This window comes from Pipistrellus kuhlii, unplaced genomic scaffold (genome assembly GCF_014108245.1).
Source record: "Pipistrellus kuhlii isolate mPipKuh1 unplaced genomic scaffold, mPipKuh1.p scaffold_m20_p_13, whole genome shotgun sequence".
NCBI lineage: Eukaryota > Metazoa > Chordata > Mammalia > Chiroptera > Vespertilionidae > Pipistrellus > Pipistrellus kuhlii.
The window spans coordinates 21,577,477-21,600,583 of NW_023425438.1; the positions used below are offsets into that span (position 1 = coordinate 21,577,477).

A 23,107-nucleotide genomic window follows, 5' to 3' on the forward strand; every position below is an offset into this window, starting at 1 on the left:
GCACATGGGGTGGTGGTGTGTCCCTCAGCCCAGCTTGCATCCTCTCCAATCTGGGACCCCTCGAGGGATATCCAACTGGCAGTTGAGGCTGATCCCAGTAGGATTGGGCCTACACGGGCAGTCGGAGATCCCTCTCACAATGCAGGACTGGTAGCCCCTAACTGTTCGCCTGCCTGCCTTCCTGATTGCCCCTAACTGCTTCTGCCTGCCAGCCTGATCACTCTCTAACCACTCCCCTGCCAGCCTATTTGCCCCCAGCTTCCCCTCTCTGCCAGCCTGGTCACCCCTAACTGCCCTCCCCTGCAGGCTTGATTGCCCCCTACTGCCATCCCTTGCAGGCCTGGTCCCTCCCAACTGTCCTCCTCTGCTGGCCATCTTGTGGCGGCCATCTTGTGTCCACATGGGGGCAGCCATCTTGTGTGTTGGAGTGACAGTCAATTTGCATATTACTTTTATTAGATAGGATAAAGAGACCACACAGAGCTCCTTAGCCTCTCTGCCATGTGAGGACATCATGAGACGACACTGCCTTATGAACTGGAAAGTGGGCTGTCATCAGGTACCAAATCTTCTAGTACCTTAATTTGGACTTTCCAGCCTCCATAAGAAGTAAATTTTTATTGTTATTAAGCTGCTTAGTCTATGACATGTTGTTATAGCAGCCAAAATAACAGATAACTTACTATCTTTCAATGTCTTCAGGATCTATGGCATTACCCCTTTTAAAATTCCTAATATTGTTTATCTGGCCTCTCTCTTTTTTTCTTTGTCATTCTGGCTAGAAGATTATTGATTTTATTAATCCTTTCAAAGAATGAACATTTAGTCTAATTTTTTTTCTACTTTCTATTTCATTTCTTTTTTCTTTTTTTCTTTTCTTTTTAAAAAATCTTATAATAGTTCTTTGTTTACTGTGAACTTAATTTGGTCTTTTTTTTTTTTTTATACTTTCTTAAGGTGAATTTTAGGCCATACTTTCAAACTTGTTTCTTTTCTAATATGTAATCAAATGATATAAATTTCCCTCTATTCACTGCTTTAGCTACTTTTCACAAATTTTGAAATTTTATGTTTTGTTTGCATTTAATTTAAATTGTTCTAATTTTTCGTGTGACTTACTCTTTGATTCATGGATATTGAGAAATGTATTATTTAATTTTTAAATCTTTGGAGATTTTTTTGTTACTGGTATCTGGTTTAATAATTCCTTTGTGCTCAGAGAACATATTTTGTATGTATTAAATTTGTCAAGATTTGATGTGTCAGAATATGGTCCATCTTGGTGAATATTCTGTAAACTGCATCTTGGGGTGCAGTTTTTTTTTTTATAATTGTTAACTTGGTTATCTTAGTTAATTGTGTTGTTCAGGTTTTCTACATCCTCACTGAATTTCAGTCTACTTTTTCTGTTGATTACTGAGAGAGGAGTATTGAACTTGCTAACTATAATTTTGGATTATAGGGGAAGGAAGGCCCATTCTTGCATGAATCTTCGTGCATCGGGCCTCTAGTATAAATATAAGTAAGGTATATAAACACGAACAAATGTTATCTTAAAGCAGACAACTCATTTGCTCTTTATATGTGACTATAAGGTTTATATTTTTAAAATTATTCCTATGTTTTATTTAAAATCAGGGAATATCATCTTACAAGAAAGAAACATTTTAAGTGACCACTTGTGAGATGTTTTAAGTAATTTTATATTTTGTTTAAAATTTTAGACTGTTTGACTTTAAAAACTTCATTGCATTTCTTTCTCTTTTTAGGATTATAATTCTCAGATGGGTTTAAGCATTCAGGTAACTGATGAAGATATTTATGAAATAATTCAAATAGATGGAACTGATGATACATCTTCCAATGATGACATAGGAAGTACAAGAGATGTAGGTGAGCATGAAGTTCTAGAGATTATTGATGCAGGAGACCTGAAGGCACTTGAAGGAGAAGCTGATAATACATCAAATGAAGATTCAACTGATAACAGTAGTGATAATGAAGACCCTCCAATAGACATTGTGGAAGAAGTAAGTATTACTTTTGAGCTGAAACTTTATTCAATATGTAACATTTGTACTTTCATATACTTTAGAACCAAGAGGAATAACAATTAAGATGAACTCTGTCTATAGTGTTAAAATGAGACTTATTTGTATGCTAGTATTTAAACTTTTAACCTGAAACTTGTAATTTACACTAGTAGTAAGTATTTAGAAATCAGCTATTATAGTTGTTAATCTTAACATCTTGCTGATCGTGTTTCCATGTCCGAATGCTGGTCACGAGTTAACTTGTGGCTTTTTCTCAACTCGTCAGCCAGTATTTCAAGAGACATGACAAGCAATACATCTAATTTTTTCCATCCATTTTTTATTATGCCAAAAATTAAAAAAAAGACATGTCACAGCAGAGAGGAATGTTTGAGAAAATTTATGTACAGCCACTTTGTCTGATTGTCCGAGTGACTTTGGTAGTCAGTTGAAAGATAGTACTTTATTAGAAGATAGTAATGAATCTGACATTAGACCATCAGAAGGCAAAAGAGAAATGTGATAGTATCTGATAGTGAAAGTGATTCCAAAGAATGGGCAAAAAAGGTATTTTACCAACATTGGAGGGTTATAAAAATATTTCAAGCATAACTGTTCAGCTTGAGGACCCACAAAGAATAAGTGAAGTAACCAATTTATGTCTTGGTAAGGATTTTTTTGATCTCATTATTTTTCAAATCAACTTATACCAGTACTAAATAGAAAAATACCACAAAGTCTCTGCTAAAACTTCAACATGGACTGAGTTACTTATATGGATATAAAGAAACTTTTTCATTTAATTATATTGATGAAACTAACAAGCTAGAATGGAAGGATTGCCAGTTAACCAATCCTTTACTTGAATTACCCATATTTCCAAAAACTATGACTAGAAAGAGATTCAAGCAAATACTTACATTCTTAATGGTAATTCACAAGCAAATGTAACTCAGACCGTCCTTACAAAGTCAGACCACCTTTGGATCACTACCTTGAAATTTAAATCTTTATATATACCAAAACAACAGTTATCACTTGGTGAAGTAATGATTCCATAGAGAGGACACCATCAGATTCAAGACATATAATCCAGTAATAAAATATGGAATTTTAGTAAGAATGCTTTGTGAAAGTGGCTGTGTTTGCAATTTTGAGATATATACAGGAGAAGGCAAAAAGTTACAATAGACTGTATTACCCATCTTACAGCCTTTTCTTGGCATCATATATACTAACATAATTACTACAACAGCATGTCTACAGCTGAACTACTATTGAAGAACAAAACACTGGTCTGTGGAACAATAAGGGGAACCGTGGGTTGCCAAAACTACTAAAAGAAAAGTAGCCAGCTGCATGGGCAAGTTCTAGCTTGAAATAACCTGTCAACAAGGTGCTAACTAGAGATTGTGGGAAATTTAGGAGAGAGAAGTATAGGTAAAGACGGCAGCCAGAATAGAGGCATATGGTATCTACTCTAATCCTAATAAATGTACCAAAATTTTTATGGAACATGGCAATTAAGCATATAAGTAGTAATAACTGTCATTTATGGTGTTCTTACATATGTTCCAGGTATCATATTAAATCTTATCTGCCTTACATTATTTAACATTTTCACTGCCTTATGAGTCTTATTATTAACCTCATTTTTTCAGATGAGAAAACTGAGCTATGAGGAGTTTTAATAACTTGCTGAAGATCAGTAGTCAATCTCAGGCTATTTGACTTTTATGTACACTACTGTTCTGACTCTCCAAGATATATGCACATATGCCTACCTTTAAAAAATTCAAAGCATCATTAAATTCCTTAATGTGATCATCTTTCATCTTTCATCTTCAGGACCCCTTAAATTCTGGAGATGATGTTAGTGAGCAGGATGTGCCAGACCTGTTTGACACGGATAATGTAATTGTCTGTCAGTATGACAAGGTATTGTATTCATTTTTTAAACTTTGGGTTTATTAATTACATTAATAGTAGAAAGTTATGTAAATTATGGGGAATATGATGGTGAATTATAGTTCACAGTTAAATTAATCTTGAAAAAGCTCATTAATTGTATACATTTGCGGGGCAGGGGGTGTCAGAGTGATACAGAAAAGTGGTAGTCTTTGTCTAAAGAAGGAGAGATCTTATTGAGACAAGATATTTGTGTATGGAATAATAGAATGGCATAAAATAGGATGGTAGGTAAATCAAAAGCTAAAATATGTGACAGGTAAGTCAAATGCTAAGATGAGTGGCATGTAAAACATTTGCCAAGTTATATACATACATATTGCTAAGATATTGTACACACAATAAGCCCTAAAAGTGGCTAGGAGATACAAGAAATCATTTGTAGTTGGAGTTCTCTACAAATCCTTCATGAGTGATTTGAAGCTTTGAGTGATTTATAGGATACTAGAGACCTGGAACACGAATTCATGCACAGTGGGGTTCCTTGGCCTGGCCAGGCTTGGGCTGAAACAGGCTCTCAGACATCCCTTGAGGGGGTCCCAAATTGCAAGAGGGTGAAGGCCAGGCTGAGAGACCTTATCTGTGCACGATCAAGGCCAGGGAGGGATGTGGGAGGTTGGCTAGCCGAGGAGGGACCACCGGAGGGCTCCAGAGCATGTCCGGCCTGTCTTGTTCAGTTCTGATCGGCCAGACCAAGCAGCAAGCTAACCTACCAGTTGGAGCATCTGCCCCTTGGTGGTCAGTGCACGTCACAGCGACTAGTTGACCAGTCGACTATCCCCTGGTGGTCAGCACATGTCATAGTGAGTGGTTGAGCAGCCTTAGCATATCATTAGCATATTACACTTTGATTGGTTGAATGGACGACTGGACACTTAGCATAATAGGCTTTTATTATATAAGATAGGTAAGTGTGGTAGGCATTTAGAGTAGAATAGCCTGATAAAAAGGCAGAGACATGAATGCATATAGAATGTACAAGGGACAGTGAAGGATAGCTGTCTTGACTAAAGTGTTCTTTTGGATGTGTTAGGAAATGAGGCTGGGTGGAAACAAAGTTGTGAGCAGATTGGAAAATCCAAAGTCCTGGTAGGAGAAATCTAGACTTGATTTGATGGACATTGGTATTCTGAGAATGTTACTGAAAAAATTGTAATTGGATTTAAAAACTGTCAGTGTTTGATGATTTGAAATAGGAAAATAGTAAGAACAGAGATAGTACATACATGAAGTAATCAGAACCAGACTAAAGGTGCCAGTAGAACATGGAAGAATCAGTGATTATATGGAAGAATCAATGGGCCTTGGTGATTAGCTGGATTTTAGAGAATTATCATTAGGGAGAGTTGAAGGTGTCTCTCAAATTTTAAGCCTAGAAATTAAGTTAGTAGTAATTTAACTTTAGTAACTAAACATAATGTTCTTTTTTATTTTTAAAGAAACATTATTCCTGTAATTATGAAGTAGAATGATCAGTTTTTGTCCTTAACTTGTGCATATTTACATTTAATTTTTAGAAGCTTTGAGATATAATTCACAAACTACACAATTTACCTAAAAATGTACAGGTATTTAGTACATTCATGGATATGTGCAATCCTTAACACAATCAATTTAGAACATTTTCATCACCTTGAAAAGAAACCTCATGCCCATTAGTTCTCACTCCTACAGGCTATTAAAAAATATATGCACACAATGTCTACAGATTCTATTATATTTTGAAAATGAATTGTATTCAAGATGTGTATATATATTTTTTGGGGACACTGCATATATCTCATAATTCCCTCCCAGCCCCACTACCATACCCAAGGAACCATTAATCTACTTTCTGTCTCTTAAGATTTCTCTATTTTGGAGTTTCATATGTGGTCTATTGTGACTGGCTTCTTTATTTTACACAGCGTTTAAAGTTTCATTCATGGTGTAGCATAGGGGTGTCGAACTCAATCAGAGAAGGGGCCAAAATCTAAAATCCAGCCTAAATCGCGGGCCGAATGGTTTACTGAACAGTCATAAACTGTCATTGTGATGGAAACGCAGCGGAGTGCAGTGATGACAGCGCGGTGCGGGCCACATTGCAAGGCCTGGCGGGACGGATTTGGCCCTCGGGCCTTGTGTTTGACACATGTGGTGTAGCATGTAACAGTTCTTCATTCCTTTTTATTGCGTAATACTAGTCTGCTGTATGGCTATACCACACTTTGCATTTTCAGCTGATGCAAGAATAATGCTGCTATAAACATTTGTGTACAAGTTTTTGTGTGAATATATAATTCCATTTCTTTCTAGGAGTGGAATTCCCAGATCATGTGGTGATAGTTTGAGGAACTACCATATTGTTTTCTAAAGTGGCTGTACCAGTTTTTATTTCCACCACAGTGTATGATGGTTTAGATTGCTCCATATTCACACTAACACTTGTTATTTGACATTTTGATCTATCCATCCTGGTGGGGATGAAGTGGTACCTCGTTGAAATTTTGATTTGTATTTCCCTGATGACTAATGCATGTTTACATCTTTGACTTTTTTTGTTAACAATTTCAATATACTTGGGTGAAATAGAGGATGGTATTTAGAATGCTGTAAAAATAAATCATTTTTCCCCCTTAAAATAAGTTTGTATTCTCACTTATAACATTTCATACAGATGGAAAATGGCAATTTAGATGCTGGTAAACAAAAGCATTGCTGGGGTTCTTGTTATAGCATTACAAAGGGGTGCAGCAATCTGGAGAAAGGAGCTGATGTGTAGAATTAATAAGGAGTCCAAAGATGAAAGATAGTTTTGAAAGGCATTGGGGGTCAAAGGAACTTCAGGTAAAGGAGCTAAAAGACTTTGTCTAAGGACCCTGTGATATTTATTAACACAGTTTGTCCTAAGGCAAGGTGGAGACATACACTTCAAAGGATAGGGTTTACAGAAGCATTGTCAGGTTGGGGAATAGCAACAGGAGGCAATAACATGGAGATTTAAAATGCCCTGAGCAGTCTGGCAGCAAAAAATACTATTCAGGTTTGGGGGAAGTGCTTTTTAGCTGTCCCAGATGAGTCAGTCCTACTGACATGCTGGAATTGTCTTCTGGCAAAGCATAAGAAGGAATAGGTAACAGAAAAGGGACCAAACTTAGTTTACCTTTCTATAAATAGTATATTGCCTTCTATGAAGCAAATATTATAAGACACCAAATTATATGTGCATTCTATAGAGGCACAAAGAATTTCTAGACCATTATGGGGAGAGTAACCTTGGTTGTACTGCATTGTGGGAAATAGCTTGTAATTAATTACATAGTGCTTTGTATTTTTCAAAGTATTTTCTCAGACGTTTCCTTTTGTTTCTTATAATAACCTTGTGGGGTAATAGAAGGAGTGATATTAGATTTATAGTGTTAACAAATATAGTTGTCTGAGGGTACTCTCTAATTAGTTAACATTTTAAGTACTAAAATTTTTAATGGAAACCAGGGAATTGGGGAACCATTGAAAAGTATTTTTAAAGAAGAGTGCTGAAGTCAAATATAACTTGCAAAGAGAATGTATCTCTAAGGTCAGAGTAGAGTGGGAAAGACCATGTGGCAGTGAATTTTTGTAAGTAATTTCCCAGTTTTCGTCATTAGTTGTCTTGTTTCAAATAGTATTGAATGACTCCAGTGAATTGACTTTTCTTAAAAGTGCTTTTCAAAGTTTAATGAGCATGCAAATGACCTGGTGAAATCTTGTTTAAATGCACATTCTGATCCAGTAGTCTGAGGTAAGACTCAAAATTCTGCATTGGTAATTATCCCAAGGGGAACTGATGCTACTGGCCTTCAAAAACACACTGACTAGTAAAACTCTTTAAAAAACAACCTCTGAAAAGTCAAGGAATTCTCACACAGCATCTTGACCAGTAACCTTCATTTTACTTCAAATGCAGATTGACTGTACCTTCGCAGTGCCCACCAGCCAATCAGGATTGAGTATGCAAATTAACCTAACAGAGATGGCAGGTTAATTTGCAGATGCAGGTGCTGAGTATATATAGGCAGGCATAATATGCTGATTAGACTGGATGTCATCTGGACTACCTTCCAGCTTGGGTCTTGGGTGCCTGCCAGTGGTCAGAGGGAAGTCCAGGTCCCAGGTGCCGGAGGGAAGCCAGTGCCAGCAGCTGGAGGGAGGAAGGCCTACTCTTGCATGAATTTTATGCATTGGGCTTTCTGGTCCTTGAGGCTGTGGTGGGCACAGGGGTGGATCTCAGTCCATCCTCTGCACCCTTGCCTGGACCCTTGTGCCGCAGTCTCTGGTCCCCTGTCTACCAGCAGCCCTGCTCCTGCTACCACTGTTCCCACGCACTGATGGCACCAGCCCCATTTGCACCCACTGATGGCATGGAGTGATTGAGGGTAGTGCCAGCTATGGGTGCAAGCAGGGCCATTGCTAGCAGCGGGACTACCAGGGCAGCAGCCACTTCTTGAACCCGTTGCTAGCAATGGCCCTGCTTTCACCCATGGCTGGCACTACCCTCAATCACTCCATGCCATCAGTGGGTGCAAATGGGGCTGGTGCCATCAGTGCGTGGGAACAGTGGTAGCAGGAGCAGGGTTGCTGGCAGACGGGGGACCAGAGACATTCAGGAAGATATGCTGAAGCAATTAAATGAGAATTGAGTTAGGGGAGCAGTGTGAATTGGAGATACAAATTTTGGGAGTCATTAGCACATAGATGGTGTTTAAAGCCATGATAATAGTTATGATCACCAAGAGAGTGAGTATAAACAGAAAGAGAGTCCTGACCCACTCTAAAACAGAGGTAAGAGAGAAGAAGAGGAATCAGTAAAGAAAACTAAGAAGTGGCCAGAGAGTTAGGTGGAAAACCAGCAGTGTTCTAGAAGCAAAGGGAGGAATATATTTCAAAGAGGAGAGTATGCTTAATGGTGCCAGTAGATCAAGTGTTTTTAAAATTTAATCCTAATCCTAGCTACCATCTCTTGTTGTTGGAGTAAATGGGCTTTTTCTTTATGTCTTTTGTTATGTGTATACATAAAGGTTATGAATTTCTGTATATTAATTTGGTATCAATACTGAATTCTTATTTAGTAGGTTTTCTATACATACATATGGTCAAATTGTAATGGCTAGTTAAAATTATACTTTTCTTTTGTCTAATTGTATTGGCTAGTATCTCTAGAATGAAAAGTTGGATAATAGTGGGTAGATAATAGTTGGTATCCTTGTTTATAACCTGACGTTTGTGGAAATACTTTTAGATCCCCCCCGCACCCCCCAATACTAGGTGCACTGGTTAGTAATGTGGATTTTTTTTCAATAGATGGAGTTACCCATATGTTGATATATATGCGATTTGAAATGTATGCTCTTTCATTATATTGACAACATATATCAAATTTTCTGAAGGTGTTGTCATACCAGGTGTACCGATTAATAATGCAGATTGTTTTCAATAGATGGAGTTCCACATGTGTTGATATATATATATATATATGCTCTTTTTATATACAACAAGCTTCAAAACTTTATATGTCAAATTTTCTGAAGGTATTAACATCATATGTAGGCATTAACTGAACTACTTTTAGGCTGTGTATGTGTGTAGGGCATAATCTTTGATTATTATTTTGAGTTATAAAATTTAAAAATGCATTAGTTTTATCAAGTGCTTTTTCAGTATCATTGGAAATGATTATATGATTTGTCCCATTAGGCCTAGCAATATTATTTTTATATTAATAAATTCCTAATAATGAACCTTTGCTGCATTTCTAGAATGAATATAGTTACTTGATAAAGTTACTTGAATGAGTTGTTACTACTATTATTTCCCTAATTCTGGCCAGATTTTATCACCATTGCTGAGATCAGGATTCTGTTGTCACTGTTGTGTTGAGACTTTTTAAGATATATGCAAGGGGAAATTTAGGAGTCAAATTCTGAGAAGAAAGTTCCGTTATTAGGACTTTTTTTCACACAACAGGGGGTTTCTTTTTTGTGTTTTCTTATGCTTCCACAAAATCCATCTGAATAGTAGTCATAGACTTTTCTTTCTTTATTTGACTATTTGCAGTCAACTAGGTTTAATTTTTAATTCTTGATTTTAGATTATTCACTTCTAAGTTTTTAAAAAATATATATGTAGTGATTTAAAAAATATATATGTAACCAGAGGTTACAGTGATTTTATAATTTATTTCTTATTGAGATAGTAGAATTTCCTAGTTTTTATTTTGTCAGTATCTAGGCTGACTTACTGAATTCAAAGAACAGTGGATACAATCTAATAGATTATAAGATATATCTTCTGACTTTGCTCAGTGCTTTATTGTGACTTTTTTCTTCAAAATGAAACACCAATTTAAAAAATTTCTGATTTTATTTGCTACATCCTTTATTTCTTTGCAGACATCCTGTATTCTTTGCAGTTCTTGAACCATCCAGGCATGCCCCTCCTCAGGACTTTTGCAATCTTTTCCCTTTGCTTGGAATGCTCTCCAGTCAATATCTTCTAGCTTTATCCCTCAGTTTCTTCATGTATTTGTTCAAGTGTTACTTCATAAGCCAGGCCCACCTTGACTCTCCTATTTAAAATTATAATTCCACCTCTGTATTTGTGGTCTTCCATTTCTTGCTCTGTTTTTCATAGCAATTATCACCTTTTAATATTCCATATAATTTATGTATTTTGTTTCTCCAGTCCTTACTAAAATGTAAACTCTTCAAAGATAGCATTGCTTTTTGTTTATTAACATTTGTGTATATATTTCTTTTTAAAAACTGATATATCCAGTGCCTAAAACCCGAAACCTCAAATATTTTCTGAATGAGTGAACTATCTTGAGGAAGTTTTATTTATTTGTTTTTATTATTTAAAAATATATATTTTTTTATTTTAGAGAGGAAAGGAGAGGAGAGAGATAGAAACATCAGTGATTAGAGAGAATCATTGATTGGCTGCCTCCTGCATGTCCTTTATTGGGGATTGAGCCCACAACCCAGGCATATACCTGACTGGGAATTGAACCCTGGCCTCCTGGTTCATAGGTTGATGCTCAACCACTGAGCCACGCTGTCCAGGCAGGAAGTTTTAGTTTTTAAAAATGCCCATATAGGGTCAGAATAATCACACGTGATATGCAAAGAAATATAAATAATACTTTGACTTTAATTAATTTAGACTATTTTTCTTTCAACAGATTCATCGAAGCAAGAACAAATGGAAATTCTATTTGAAAGATGGTGTTATGTGTTTTGGAGGGAGAGACTATGTATTTGCAAAAGCTATTGGTGATGCAGAGTGGTAAAACTCAGGCGCTCAATACATCATAAACACCAGTGGGACTATATCATGCATTGTGAAACTTGTTTTTGTTTAAATATAGTCCACAAAGCTGCTCAAATTTTGGTTCACTGGAATTTAATAAAATTATAATTCAGATGCAGATATAAATATACAATTTTATGTTTCTTTCATTTACTAATTTAAAAGGGTTTCTTTTCGTTAAACCCTTATTATCTATACCATGACAAAGCATAGATGCATAGGTGCGATGGAGTATGAAGAAATGTAACATTTATATATCTTCAAATAAAATTTAAATCAGACTACAATTCCCCTGCATAGTGAAATCAGGATCAGTTAATAGATTGGAGCCGGTGCTCCTCCCATCTCTCACTAAGTGGTAGCAGGATATATAAGAGGGCCTCTCTGGGTCTTTTAGTCTACACTCCTTACTAGTGATCAACCCAAATTGTTCCTTGAAGGCAGCTGCCTCTGCTAAGCCCATGCTATACATGAACAAGGAAATCTTTCCTGAGGCCAGGGTTCCTGAGCTAAGAATCAGTCTCTCTGGGCTTATCCTGTGGCCAGGTCATTCTTGTATCCTCCTATCTCTGAAGAATTGTGAGGGAGAATTAGGTTAGATTCTCATTCTACTTGTTGAAACTTTAGACTTATGTCCTTTTCCTAGTCATACTGGGTTACCCCTCTCTCCTTATTTTTTAATTAATTTTTTTGTTGCCATTGATGTTTTTATTATTATTTTAAAAATAAATCTTTATTGCTCAGATTATTACAGTTGTTTCTCTTTTTCCTTCCATAGCTCCTTTCCACCCAATTCCCCCCCTTCTCCTTTACCTCCTCCCCCCCCGCCATTGTCCTCATCCATAGGTGTATGATTTTAATCAAGTCTCTTCCTGCACCCCATACCCCTTTCCCCCTGATAATTTTATCAATTCACTCCCTTTCTTTGCCCCTGATTCTATTATATTCACCAGTTTATTCTGTTCCTCAGATTTTTAATTCACTTGATTTTTAGATTCACTTGTTGATAGATATGTATTTGTTGATCATAATTTTTATCTTTTTTCTTCTTTTTCCTCTTCTTAAAAAATACTTTTCAGCCCTTCATATAATAATGGTTTGGTGGTGGTGAACTCATTTAGCTTTTTCTTATCTGTGAAGCTCTTTATCTGCCCTTCTTTCCAATGATAACTTTGCTGGATAAAGTAATCTTGGTTGTAGGTTCTCATCATTCATCACTTTGAATATTTCTTGCCACTCCCTTCTGGCCTGTATAGTTTCTGTTGAAAAATCAGCTGATGTGGAATTGGTTACATATGGGTGCTCCCTTATAGGTAACCAATTGCTTTTCTCTTGCTGCTTGTAAGATTCTCTCTTTATCTTTTCCCCTTGGCATTTTAATTATGATGTGTCTTGGTGTGGTCCTCTTTGGATTCCTCTTGTTTGGGGTTCTGTGCATTTCCTGTACTTGTAAGTCTATTTCTTTCACCAGGTGGGGGAAGTCTTCTGACATTATTTCTTCAAATAGGTTTTTAGTATCTTGCACTCTCTCTTCTTCTGGCATCCCCATAATTCTGATGTTGGTACGCTTGAAGTTGTCCTAGATGCTCCTTACATTATCCTCAACTTTTTGGATTCTCTTTTCTTCTTGCTTCTCCAGAAGAGTGTCCTTTGGCTCTTTGTATTCCAAATCTTTCACTTGATTCTTTTGTTCTTCCAGTCTGCTGTTGCATCTCTGTATAATATTTTTTATTTAACTCAGTTTATGTTTAATTTCCAGTTGGGTCTCATTAAATTTATCGACCTTTTCTAGGGAATTCTTGAAAATCTTTATATCCATGGTTTTGAACTCTATACCCAGTCTTTTGTTTGAGATCTATTTCCTTGTCTCGGCATTTTTGCTGCTTCCCAGAGTTGGTAGAGTAGCTTTGTGTGCTAGGTGACCTATAAGGCTCAGTGGGTCAGATTCCCAGTTACCTGAGGTGGATACTCTTGGTGCAACCCTTTGTGGACTGTGTGCACAGCCTTGTTGTAGTTAAGTCTTGATTATTGTTGGTATCACTGGGAGTAATTGACCTCCAGACCAATTGGCTGTGAGGATCAGCTGTGTCTACACTGGGAGACCTTCTGTGCTAGAGAGACAAGACTAGCAAAATTGCAAAAGCCTCTGTGCTCAGCTTGGATGGGGCAGAGTCCCAGGGCTGAGCAGACAGTCTTGGCTTTCCATCAGCCCTGCTCTATAATGCCCCTGGGTTTCAGTGTCCCTTGGTAATTGCTGCAAGCACCTCTGAGGGAAAGCTGTCCTCTAGTTTTGCCTGCTGCCAGACAGTCCAGTTTCTCCCCAAATGAGTCCGGATTCCCCAAATCTTACCCGGAACTGGAGTTCAGTGCAGTGAGAAGCTTCTGTCTCCCTCCTGCTTGAGAAAGCCAGCTGCTCACTCAGCAGTCAGTCCTCTATGTGTGTGCACCTCTGGATCTCTGCCTTCCGCAGCTCCTTTGAGTGAGCTTTTCTCTTTTCCTGACAGTCCAGATTCCCCTTGTATGAGTCTGGGTCTCCAGGGTGTCGCCTAGAACTAAAGTTCAGTGCAGTTGGGAGCTTCTGTCTCCCTCCTGCTTGAGAAAGGCAGCCACGCATTCAGCAGCCAGTCCTTTCCGTGCTTGTCTCCCTACCTCTGACTTTTGCAGCTCCTTTGAGTCTCTGTGTGCTTTTCTCTTTCCTTCTACGGTAGTAGAATTTCCACTTTGCCAGCTTTGCTGTGGTTCTGGATGATGTCTGTTATGTCTTTTAGTTGTAGTTTTGAAATTATTGTGTAGGTGGTTACCTATGCCACCATCTTGGTTTCTCCCTGCTTATGATTTTGTTATAATACACTTCAAAAATGATGGTATTGACCAAATAAATTGATTTCACTACATACTGATGGGTCATGATTCATAGTTAATGAGTATTTTTAACACATGCTAAAGATAGAGCGTGACAAATCTTATTCCAAAAGAAAAAATTATTCTTTAAGCTCTATGATTTGGTGGAGTTTATCTAAGACTTGGCTTTGATATGATATTACTTTTACTTTTAGAAACCTCTTCCCCATGTCCAAGCTAAACATTTCTTGTTACATATTATAACAAAATGTCAAAAGTAGGTTCTAAGTTCATAGAAATACAATACCTTGGCAAGTGTCATTCTATACCCTTTTATAGGTAGAGGTTACATTTATAGAGATTACAGTTTGCTGGTTAAATGAAATTTGTGTGTAAGTATCATGTGTCATAATTCCCAACTGAAACTTTTTCTCATGCTTATATTCTACATATTTTCCACATGTTTTCTTGCATACTTTCCACATCTCCCTATAGGCTAAGAAGATTATGCTGAGTTTGCATAGTCAGTGTTTTAGGGATAACCAACCACCCTTGCCTAGAATACCTCCTTTACTTATTTTATTCAATATGTAATAATATGTATAAATAATCATATGTATAGTTCAGACTTTATAGGTCAGTGAGACACCAGTTCTGCTTAAGGCTCTGTTTCATTTATTTAATTTGTGCAGGAAAACAAATAACCCTAGATTGTATAGCAACAGTTAATTGGAGTGGTGAGCAGGGGAATTTACTGGGGGATTTTCTTTTGACTCATGTTAGTTGGTTAACATTATGCTGATATTCATATAAATATACTCTAAGCCAGGTGCGAACTTTATGATTTATAACTAGAAGCCTAAATTATAAATAGTAGGCCCGTGGTAATAATTTGTAGGAAAAAAACTCAATAAAAATATTGCACATTAAAAAAAAGATTATTTCCATTTCTGAACACATTTATATAAATCTTTGTGACATAAAGATTCTTAATTTATGCATGGACTTAATTCAGTTTTGAAGAAACTAAAACCAGATATTATGAATATAGGACAAAATACCTTTTGAAAATATTTTGTAAGTTGAGTTATTCCAGGTTGATTAATTCTTTTTAGTCATTTTGGGACTTACGATAGTATCAAACATTGTGAAAAAAAAATACAAGCTATAAATATGAATTTCTTAAGCATTTGATATTTTTGTGATTTATGTATGATAGATTATACAGCTTAAGAATGCACACACTTTCTATGAGACCATCTCATAAGGGAAAAGCTTTCCTTATGGTTATTTTACATTTCTGTTATAAAAGTGAATAACCTAAAAATATTAACCACCTACCAAGTGTAAGGCTCTAGGGTATATATATATAGTAGGAGAAATGAAATAAAAGAAATGAGTGTATCATTAAAGAAATTTATAACAGGTGAAATAAAATATACAGTACTTATAAAGATAATACCTAGCAGTATAGAATAATTTCATTGTCCTATGAGAATCAACCTGATAAACTATTTTCTAGCAAATATTGGATATATATTTCTATTCCATCCTTCAAAAGATAAAGAGGATAGAAGTTATATATTTTTCATTTTTATTTTATTTTTAATCCTTACCCAAGGATATGCCTATTGATTTTTATAGAAAGGGGAAGGAGATGCCGGGACCGGTTTGGCTCAATGGATAGAGCGTCGGCTTGGGGACTGAAGGGCCCCGGGTTCGATTCCGGTCAAGGGCATGTACCTTGGTTGCGGGCATATCCCCAGTAGGGGGTGTGCAAGAGGCAGCTGATCGATGACTCTCTCTCATCGATGTTTCTAACTATCTCTCTCCCTTCCTCTCTGTACAAAAATCAATAAAATATATTTAAAAAAAAAAAAAAAAAAAAAAAAAAAAAAAAAAAAAAAAAAAAAGAAAGGGGAAGGAGAGAGAGAGAGAAGGGTAGGAAATAGTGATGCAGAGAGAACACTGATTGGTCGCCTTCCATTTGATTGAGGATTTGTCCTGATCAGGGATCAAATCCTCAACCCAGGTATGTGCCGATGGAGAATCAACCCCACAACGGTTCAGTGCACATGACGACATTCCAAGCAACTGAGCCACACTGTCCAGGGCATAAAGGTAAATATTTTTAAATACTTAAATATTTTATTTTACTTAAATAAAAAGATGGGGCTCTTAAAAGAAAAATTCTTATAGAATTTGTAACTTCAGTGAAATTCAGCACACTTATTGAATACCATTGCCAAGATTTTAAGCTAAGAGATAGGAAAACAACATTGAGACAGGAAAACTCATACCCACAAGGAATGTTTCATTGGTCGTTAGAGACTAAGCACTAAACCAAGAAAGGAGGCTGAAAAGTGCCTTTAGATGCTTACCTTACATAAATTTTAGAAGATAGAACATAATAGGGGATGAATAAAAGTCTCTAAAACAGTACTATTCAATAGAACTTTCTATGACGACGAAAGTGTTCTGTGTCTGTGTTGTTCAATATGGTAACCATTAGACACGTGGCTACTGAGTATTTGAAATGTGGCTAGTGCAACTGAGGAAATGCATTTTTAATTTAATTTGATTTAATTTAAACTTAGCTATATGTGGCTAGTGGCTGTCAGATTGGACAGCTCATCTCTAGAGTGTGTTTCTCAAACTATATGAAGAAAAAGGACAAGTTATTTTAAATTTCTAATCTTTTATGGACTAATATTTTTGTAAAATGCAATAAAAATTACTATAAAGATGAAATAAAAAAAATCAAAGATGTAAAATGCCACCTAACTTTTTAATAGTAGATTCAACAGACATAAAATCATTCTGTCAGAATTGCTGTAAAAGTTTCTAAACACTTCCAACTTTTGTATTCTACGTTATCATGTAACAAAGACAAATAGTATTTAGACTGGTGATGGTCATGGACCATACTTTGAGCTAGGTATAGGTCTCTCTTTGCCTAATGTGCCCAAGAATAAATAATCTCCTAAAAACCAACTCTGTTAAAATTGCTGGTACAGATAATTTCTACATATTTAAGCATAGTTCAGTAATGTGGTTACTGATGGAACAGTTAACACTCTTTACAAGTCTCATCAACTGTATATCTACAGTGCAATGTGGTTAGCTTCAGTGTAGACTGGATAGGCTTATTTGATCCAATGAAGCCATTTTTGCAGTGGGAGGTATAAGCTGAAAAATCCTTCCTTCTATAAAGTTCAGCCCGATGTTTACAGCAGCCAAATTTGCTCAGCAACAGAAAGAAATCCCTTCGGAATGCCTTTGTGAAAATCGCATACAGAAATGGATTGGCACAAGAATTGACTGGATAAAAAAGAACCAGTAAAACTTTAGAGTTAGTTACTGTGATAAGGGGCATTTTGAAAGCAGCTGAGATGGCAAAAAAAGAGATTGGTGCCATGCAGGTAAAGTCGGTGAAGATGAGAATTGCCATTTTCTTAGCAACCTTTGTATCTTTGTTGGTAGCCATCAGCTCTGGATTTTGAACAGTAAAATAAATTTTAATGTAGCAAGCGCAAATGATGATGAAGGCCACCACATTGAGAATCAAAATGGTTAATATGTAGACTTGTGAGAGAGTGGTTTCCACATCCATAGGGAGGCAAATGCTGACCTTCATGTAACTGCTGACACCTACAAGGGGCAACATGGCAATTAGAGTAGAAAAGAACCATCCTCCAACCATAATCGGAATGGCGTGTCTTAATCGTAGCCTTTGGTCCAGCTGAACAGCATAGGTGATGGTGTGCCATCTTTCTAGTGTGATGACTGTGAGGGTGTAGACAGAAAGTTCACTTGCAAATACAGTGAAAAAGCCAGCAGCTCCACACCCACTTCCTGTCTGCCAGTCTATGGCATAATTATAATACTGGCCTTTGGTCTGGGAGTCAACTGAAGCAATGAGCAGCAGATAGAGCCCCATGCAAAAGTCTGCAAAGGAGAGATTGCACATGAGAAAACGGGGCACTGTCAGTTTATAATGACTGGTTAGGAGAACAAAGAGGACAGTCATGTTTCCCATGATGGCTAGGATATTAATCAGCCAAATCAGGACCCTAAGGAATACATAGCCCATAATATCTTCACAGGGATTAAAAGCATCTGGTTCAGGAGCACATCGGACTGTCTTGGGTGAGCAGAAACCATAGTCATAATCCCAGCCACTCAGTTCACTCTCAGCAAAGATGGCAGAATAACTGCAAGAAGAATATTTAGGCTCAATGTAAACTTAAGGGATTTTTTATGATGCTGATTATTTAAAAAAATTCAACAATAATTCTTACTGTTTTTTAAAGCCTAAGAAATAAAAGGAAACAAAGCCACAACAATATTAGTCTTACATTTATTTGTTAAATTATCTGAGAACTCTGAATTGATGTAGGTGTTCCTTAAGAAGGAAATAAAAAACCATATATATATAATACTAGGTATACTGATTAATGCATATTTTTTCAATAAATGGAGTTACACATATGTTGATATATATGTGATTTGATATGTATGCTATTTTGTATTGACAAGCTTCAAAATTTCATATATCAAATTTTCTGAATGTTCTAGCATAGATATTTTTATTTTTGAAAATGTGCAATTTTATGCTACAGAGCATTTTCAGGAAGTTTTAATTCATTATTTTGAAGAAAAGTGCTGCTGAAAGTTATCATATACTTTGGGAAGCTTATGGTGAACATGCTCCATCTCAAAATACTTGTGAATGCTGATTTAAATGCTTTAAAAGTGATGATTTTGATGTGAAAGACAAAGGACATCTAGGTCAACTGGAAAATTTGAAGACCAACAGTTACAAGCATTACTGAATGAAGATGCGTGTCAAATTAAAAAACAACTTGCAGAAAGATTAAACGTTGCTCAGCAAACAATCTCCGATCATTTACAAGCAATGGGAAAGATTTTAAAGGAAGGAAAATGGGTGCCACATCAGCTGAACAAAAGACAAATGGAAAATTGAAAAACTATCAGAAAAATGTTGTTTCAGTGGCACAAAAGCAAGTCTTTGATGCATCGAAATGTGACTGGCGATGAAAGGTGGATTTATTTTGAATATTCCAAATGCAAAAAATCATGGGTTGATCCAAGTCAACCATCAACATCGACTGTAAGGCATTATCTGCTTCTGAAAGAAGATAATGCTCTGTGTGTGGTGGGATCAGGAAGATGTGGTGTATTATGAGCTTCTAAGACCAGGTGAAACAATTAATACTGATTGCTTCCAACAACAAATAATCAATTTGAACCACACTTTTATCATGAAATGACCAGAATGGGCCAGAAGACACAGCAAAGTAATTTTGCTTCATGATAACGCATCATCACACACTTCAAGACCAGTTAAAGACATTAAAAGATCTTGCCTGGGAAGTATTAACCCACCTGCCTTATTCACCAGACCTTGCTCCTTCAGATTACCACTTTTTCTGATTACTGGCACAGGCACTTTCTGAGCAGCACTTCAAAATGTAGGAAGAAGTGGAAAATTTGGTCTCTAAATGGTTTGCCTCAAAACAAGAAAACTTCAATTGGGACGGTATCCACAAATTACATGAAAGAGGGGGAAATGTGTAGCTAGTGATGGACATTACTTTGAATAAAGCACTTTTGATGTTTCTCTTGAAATGATTGTGTTTTCTTTGATTACAAAATCTGCATTATTAACCGGTACACCTAGTATTGATACATTGATGCAAAGACTTAATGAAGTTGTTTACAGAGGACGATTTTCTTTAGAAAACAAATTTGTCAAATAGGGCAATAATCATATCTTCCTTGATAGGATCATGCTAAGGATTAAATGCAGGGACACACGTGGAATGTCTAGAATAAATTCTGACATGTATTAAGTGTTCAGTGGATATTAGAGATTCTTATAATTAACTCACAAATCCCTGTGCAGTTGTCCTTTTGGTCTCATGAAGTGACTAGTGGCTTTCAGAAGAAGTTCTGTTTCATTCTATCTTTGTACATATATGCTGTTTCTTCTTCCCTTCCCTCTCATTTCTCTGGTGAATTCCTTCTCATCCTTAAAGTTGGCTCTACGATTTTCTTGATTCTACACCTCCAAGGAGTTTATTACCCCTTCTCTCCCTCTTAGATACTATTATAATTATCAAACCACATTGTCATTATGCAGTGATGCGTTTAATAGTTTATTAGTTGCTTGATGGCAGGGGACTAGGTTTTATTTATTTCTGGAATCTCATCGCCTCCCACAATTTTGGCTCTGAGTATCCATTCAGTAATGTGTGTGCAATGAATAAACCAGAGTGATCCTCGCTCTGAGAGGAAGCAGGGACTACAGTATGATGCATGCAGGCTCAACAAATTTTCTCTTTGCTCACAGTTGGCTGCTATAATCTTGGGAGCTGGAGAATTAGTCATATTTTTTTTTCCTGTCAGGGCCATTACAATTATGTATCTCACCTGAGGGTTCCTCACACATTAAACAAGCATTTTTCTCTACCTTCAAAATGTAGCTTCTTATGTCCCATATAAGTAAGTGTGTACCTAATTCAGTGAGTGGATGGAGTGATATATTGGAGCAACACAATTACTTAAATGAAAGAACACAGATTTTAAAAAAGAAAAATCTATGACCCAGGACTTTAGAAAGGTGTCAGAATTCATAGAAGGACTGCTGCTGTGTACAGAAGACTGCAAAGGAACCTCATATGTTTCATTATTAATTGTAAGTCCTCAATTCATGCACATCAATGTAATTACCTATTGTTTTAATCTTTAAAGAGGGGGTTATAAAGCATGGTTAAAGAAAATAGGTTATTTCTTAGCATTAGGAAGATCCCTAAGACCACTTCATTGACCCCCTCATTTTATTGTTAAGGAAATGAGGATTAAAGGTGGTTAGTGGCTTGCCTAAGTTCCCCAGCACTAGGCATCTGTGGCAACACGAGGTCTGCATACCCACAGTTCAGGGCCCTTTCCTCTACTTCACCAGCTCAGTCAGCCTTTTTCAAAGTGTGGTCCTTGAACCACTTCCATCAGAATCACCAGAGTGTTTGTAAAATATAGATTCCTGGCTTTACTTCAAATCCAGAATCAAACATTCTAGGGACAGAGCCCAGGAATCTGCATTTTAAGCAAGTTCCCTGGATGATTCCTACAAAATAAAAGTCTATATTAATTCAAGTGTAAACTTTCAAACAATTGCTGCCTTAATTTCCTTATCCCTTAATAAAACTGCCTCAGCTTTTAGAAAACTTCCAAAAATTCTGAATATATTTAATATTAATAAAAGGCCAGGCACATTAATTCTCTTACTCCCCTGGTCCTTTGCCCAATCTTTTTTTTTCTTTTTTTTTTTTTTTTTTTGCATTACTGGGCCTATGTCTAGCAATATTCTCCTTGGTGATTTATCTTCAGACCAAATACGCCTCTGCTGCTACTTACATTTGTGACCTGGGATGGCTCCTGAGGGCAGCATCGTGCTTATTGACAAAACTCAGCATGGAGCTGTGTTAAGTACTGAAGCTTATGGAGGGAATGTGAATGGACTTGGATGGGCTTAGCGATATTGAGTCAGAGGAAGGAGGAGCAGAGATGGGAGCTGTAGAACAGAGGGCCAGCCATAACAATAAGCACACCTTTTTATCCTGGGAGAGTAGGTAAGGCTTAGTGGCTGGCTCTAGAAATCCTAAACTCCAGGGTCTTAGGAATGGCAGGAATCTGGTGGGAAAGGGAGAACGGGGATTTATCATAAAAATGTTTTTTGCAGGAAGTACATATTTTTAAATGACATTAATTTCAGGTAATTTTGGAGATGCTGGAGATTAGGGGACATGTTTTAAAGCAGTGCTAGCAAATGAGATTTGGGAAGGCTCATTTGGGAAGGCTTGCAGTAGGGGGGGGGGCAATGAGGACTATTGAGAATGAGCTAAAGTTTCCCCTCCCCAAACCATCCCTTGGTGCTACCATTGGCTGTACCCAGAGGTGGTTTCCCGTTGATGAGGAAAAAGCCATGCAATTCAAAAAAAAAAATAATAATAATAATGTGGAAGGTGACGCATAGGGAGACTATCAAGAGGGAAGATTAGGAAGGGTGAGCAAAAGAAACATTGGAAGCCAGATGGTGACAGACCTAGTTAAAAGAACAAGAAAAGGAGTTGGTGTCTTTTATAATGTACCCTGGATGCTGTCACATTCTTCAACTCCCTTCACCCTCATAGTTCTCAAAGTCAAATGGTGCTTCTGCTGTCCCTTACAGATGAAGAAAGGCCCCCCAAAACATAACTCTTGTCCAGGAATACTCAGCGTTTTAACAGGAACATTACTGCCAAAGATTCACATCCAACTCTGAGGAGTGACGAGGCCCAGGGTTCTTCCATCACACTACCCTGCTGTCTATAACGTGCAGATTGAGAGTGGAAAAGAAGGGGGCGGGGCGGGAAGATGTAGAAAAGGGTCAGGAAATTGGCAAGATATCTTAGAAGGACATCTGGTTTTAGAGCCTGAAGGACACATGGGGGAATGATCAAACTTCTAAATCACAGTAGATGTGGCCTGGGGACCCTGGGGTTATCTTCTGAAGCACGCTTGTTTACATTTGAAGGCATGTGAAATGCCAAGGCAGCCAGGAAAATGTTAAAAAAAAAGTGAATAGAATGATAATTCAGATCCCATCCAGTGTATACTAGTGATGGCATTGAGGCTGAATAACATTAAGCTCCAGAGTGGAGTGGTCAAGGTGGCCTTGGTCTCTTGGAAGGAAGTTGTTACTTCTAGAAGCCATATCTGCCATTGGTTGATCTTGCTGGGATACTGACCATATGACTAGAGAAAATTCCTAGTGAACTAAGTTTTCATTTAAACAAGCCCTTATGACATTAAAATACATGCAAATAAAATTTGGAGTTCTGAGAATTTAATATAATTGTAGAATGAACATGTAG

At 36.9% G+C, this 23,107-nt stretch overlaps 2 protein-coding genes across 2 annotated transcripts in view; one reads left to right on the forward strand and one right to left on the reverse strand.

Moving 5' to 3' along the window:
• The window catches only part of GTF2A1L (general transcription factor IIA subunit 1 like), a 34,230-nt gene extending 22,775 nt beyond the window's left edge, over nt 1–11,455 (forward strand). Inside the window, exons 7-9 of the mRNA XM_036435269.2 lie at nt 1,770–2,030; nt 3,882–3,971; nt 11,200–11,455. Coding sequence (XP_036291162.1) covers nt 1,770–2,030; nt 3,882–3,971; nt 11,200–11,307 — 459 coding nt within the window. The 3' untranslated portion in view covers nt 11,308–11,455. The remainder of the gene's footprint in view (nt 1–1,769; nt 2,031–3,881; nt 3,972–11,199) is intronic.
• Nucleotides 11,456–16,937: 5,482 nt separating this feature from the next.
• Nucleotides 16,938–23,107, reverse strand: part of LHCGR (luteinizing hormone/choriogonadotropin receptor) — a 52,307-nt gene continuing 46,137 nt past the window's right edge. The window contains exon 11 of the mRNA XM_036435265.2: nt 16,938–18,382. Within this exon, the coding sequence (XP_036291158.1) occupies nt 17,239–18,382 (1,144 nt within the window). The 3' untranslated portion in view covers nt 16,938–17,238. The remainder of the gene's footprint in view (nt 18,383–23,107) is intronic.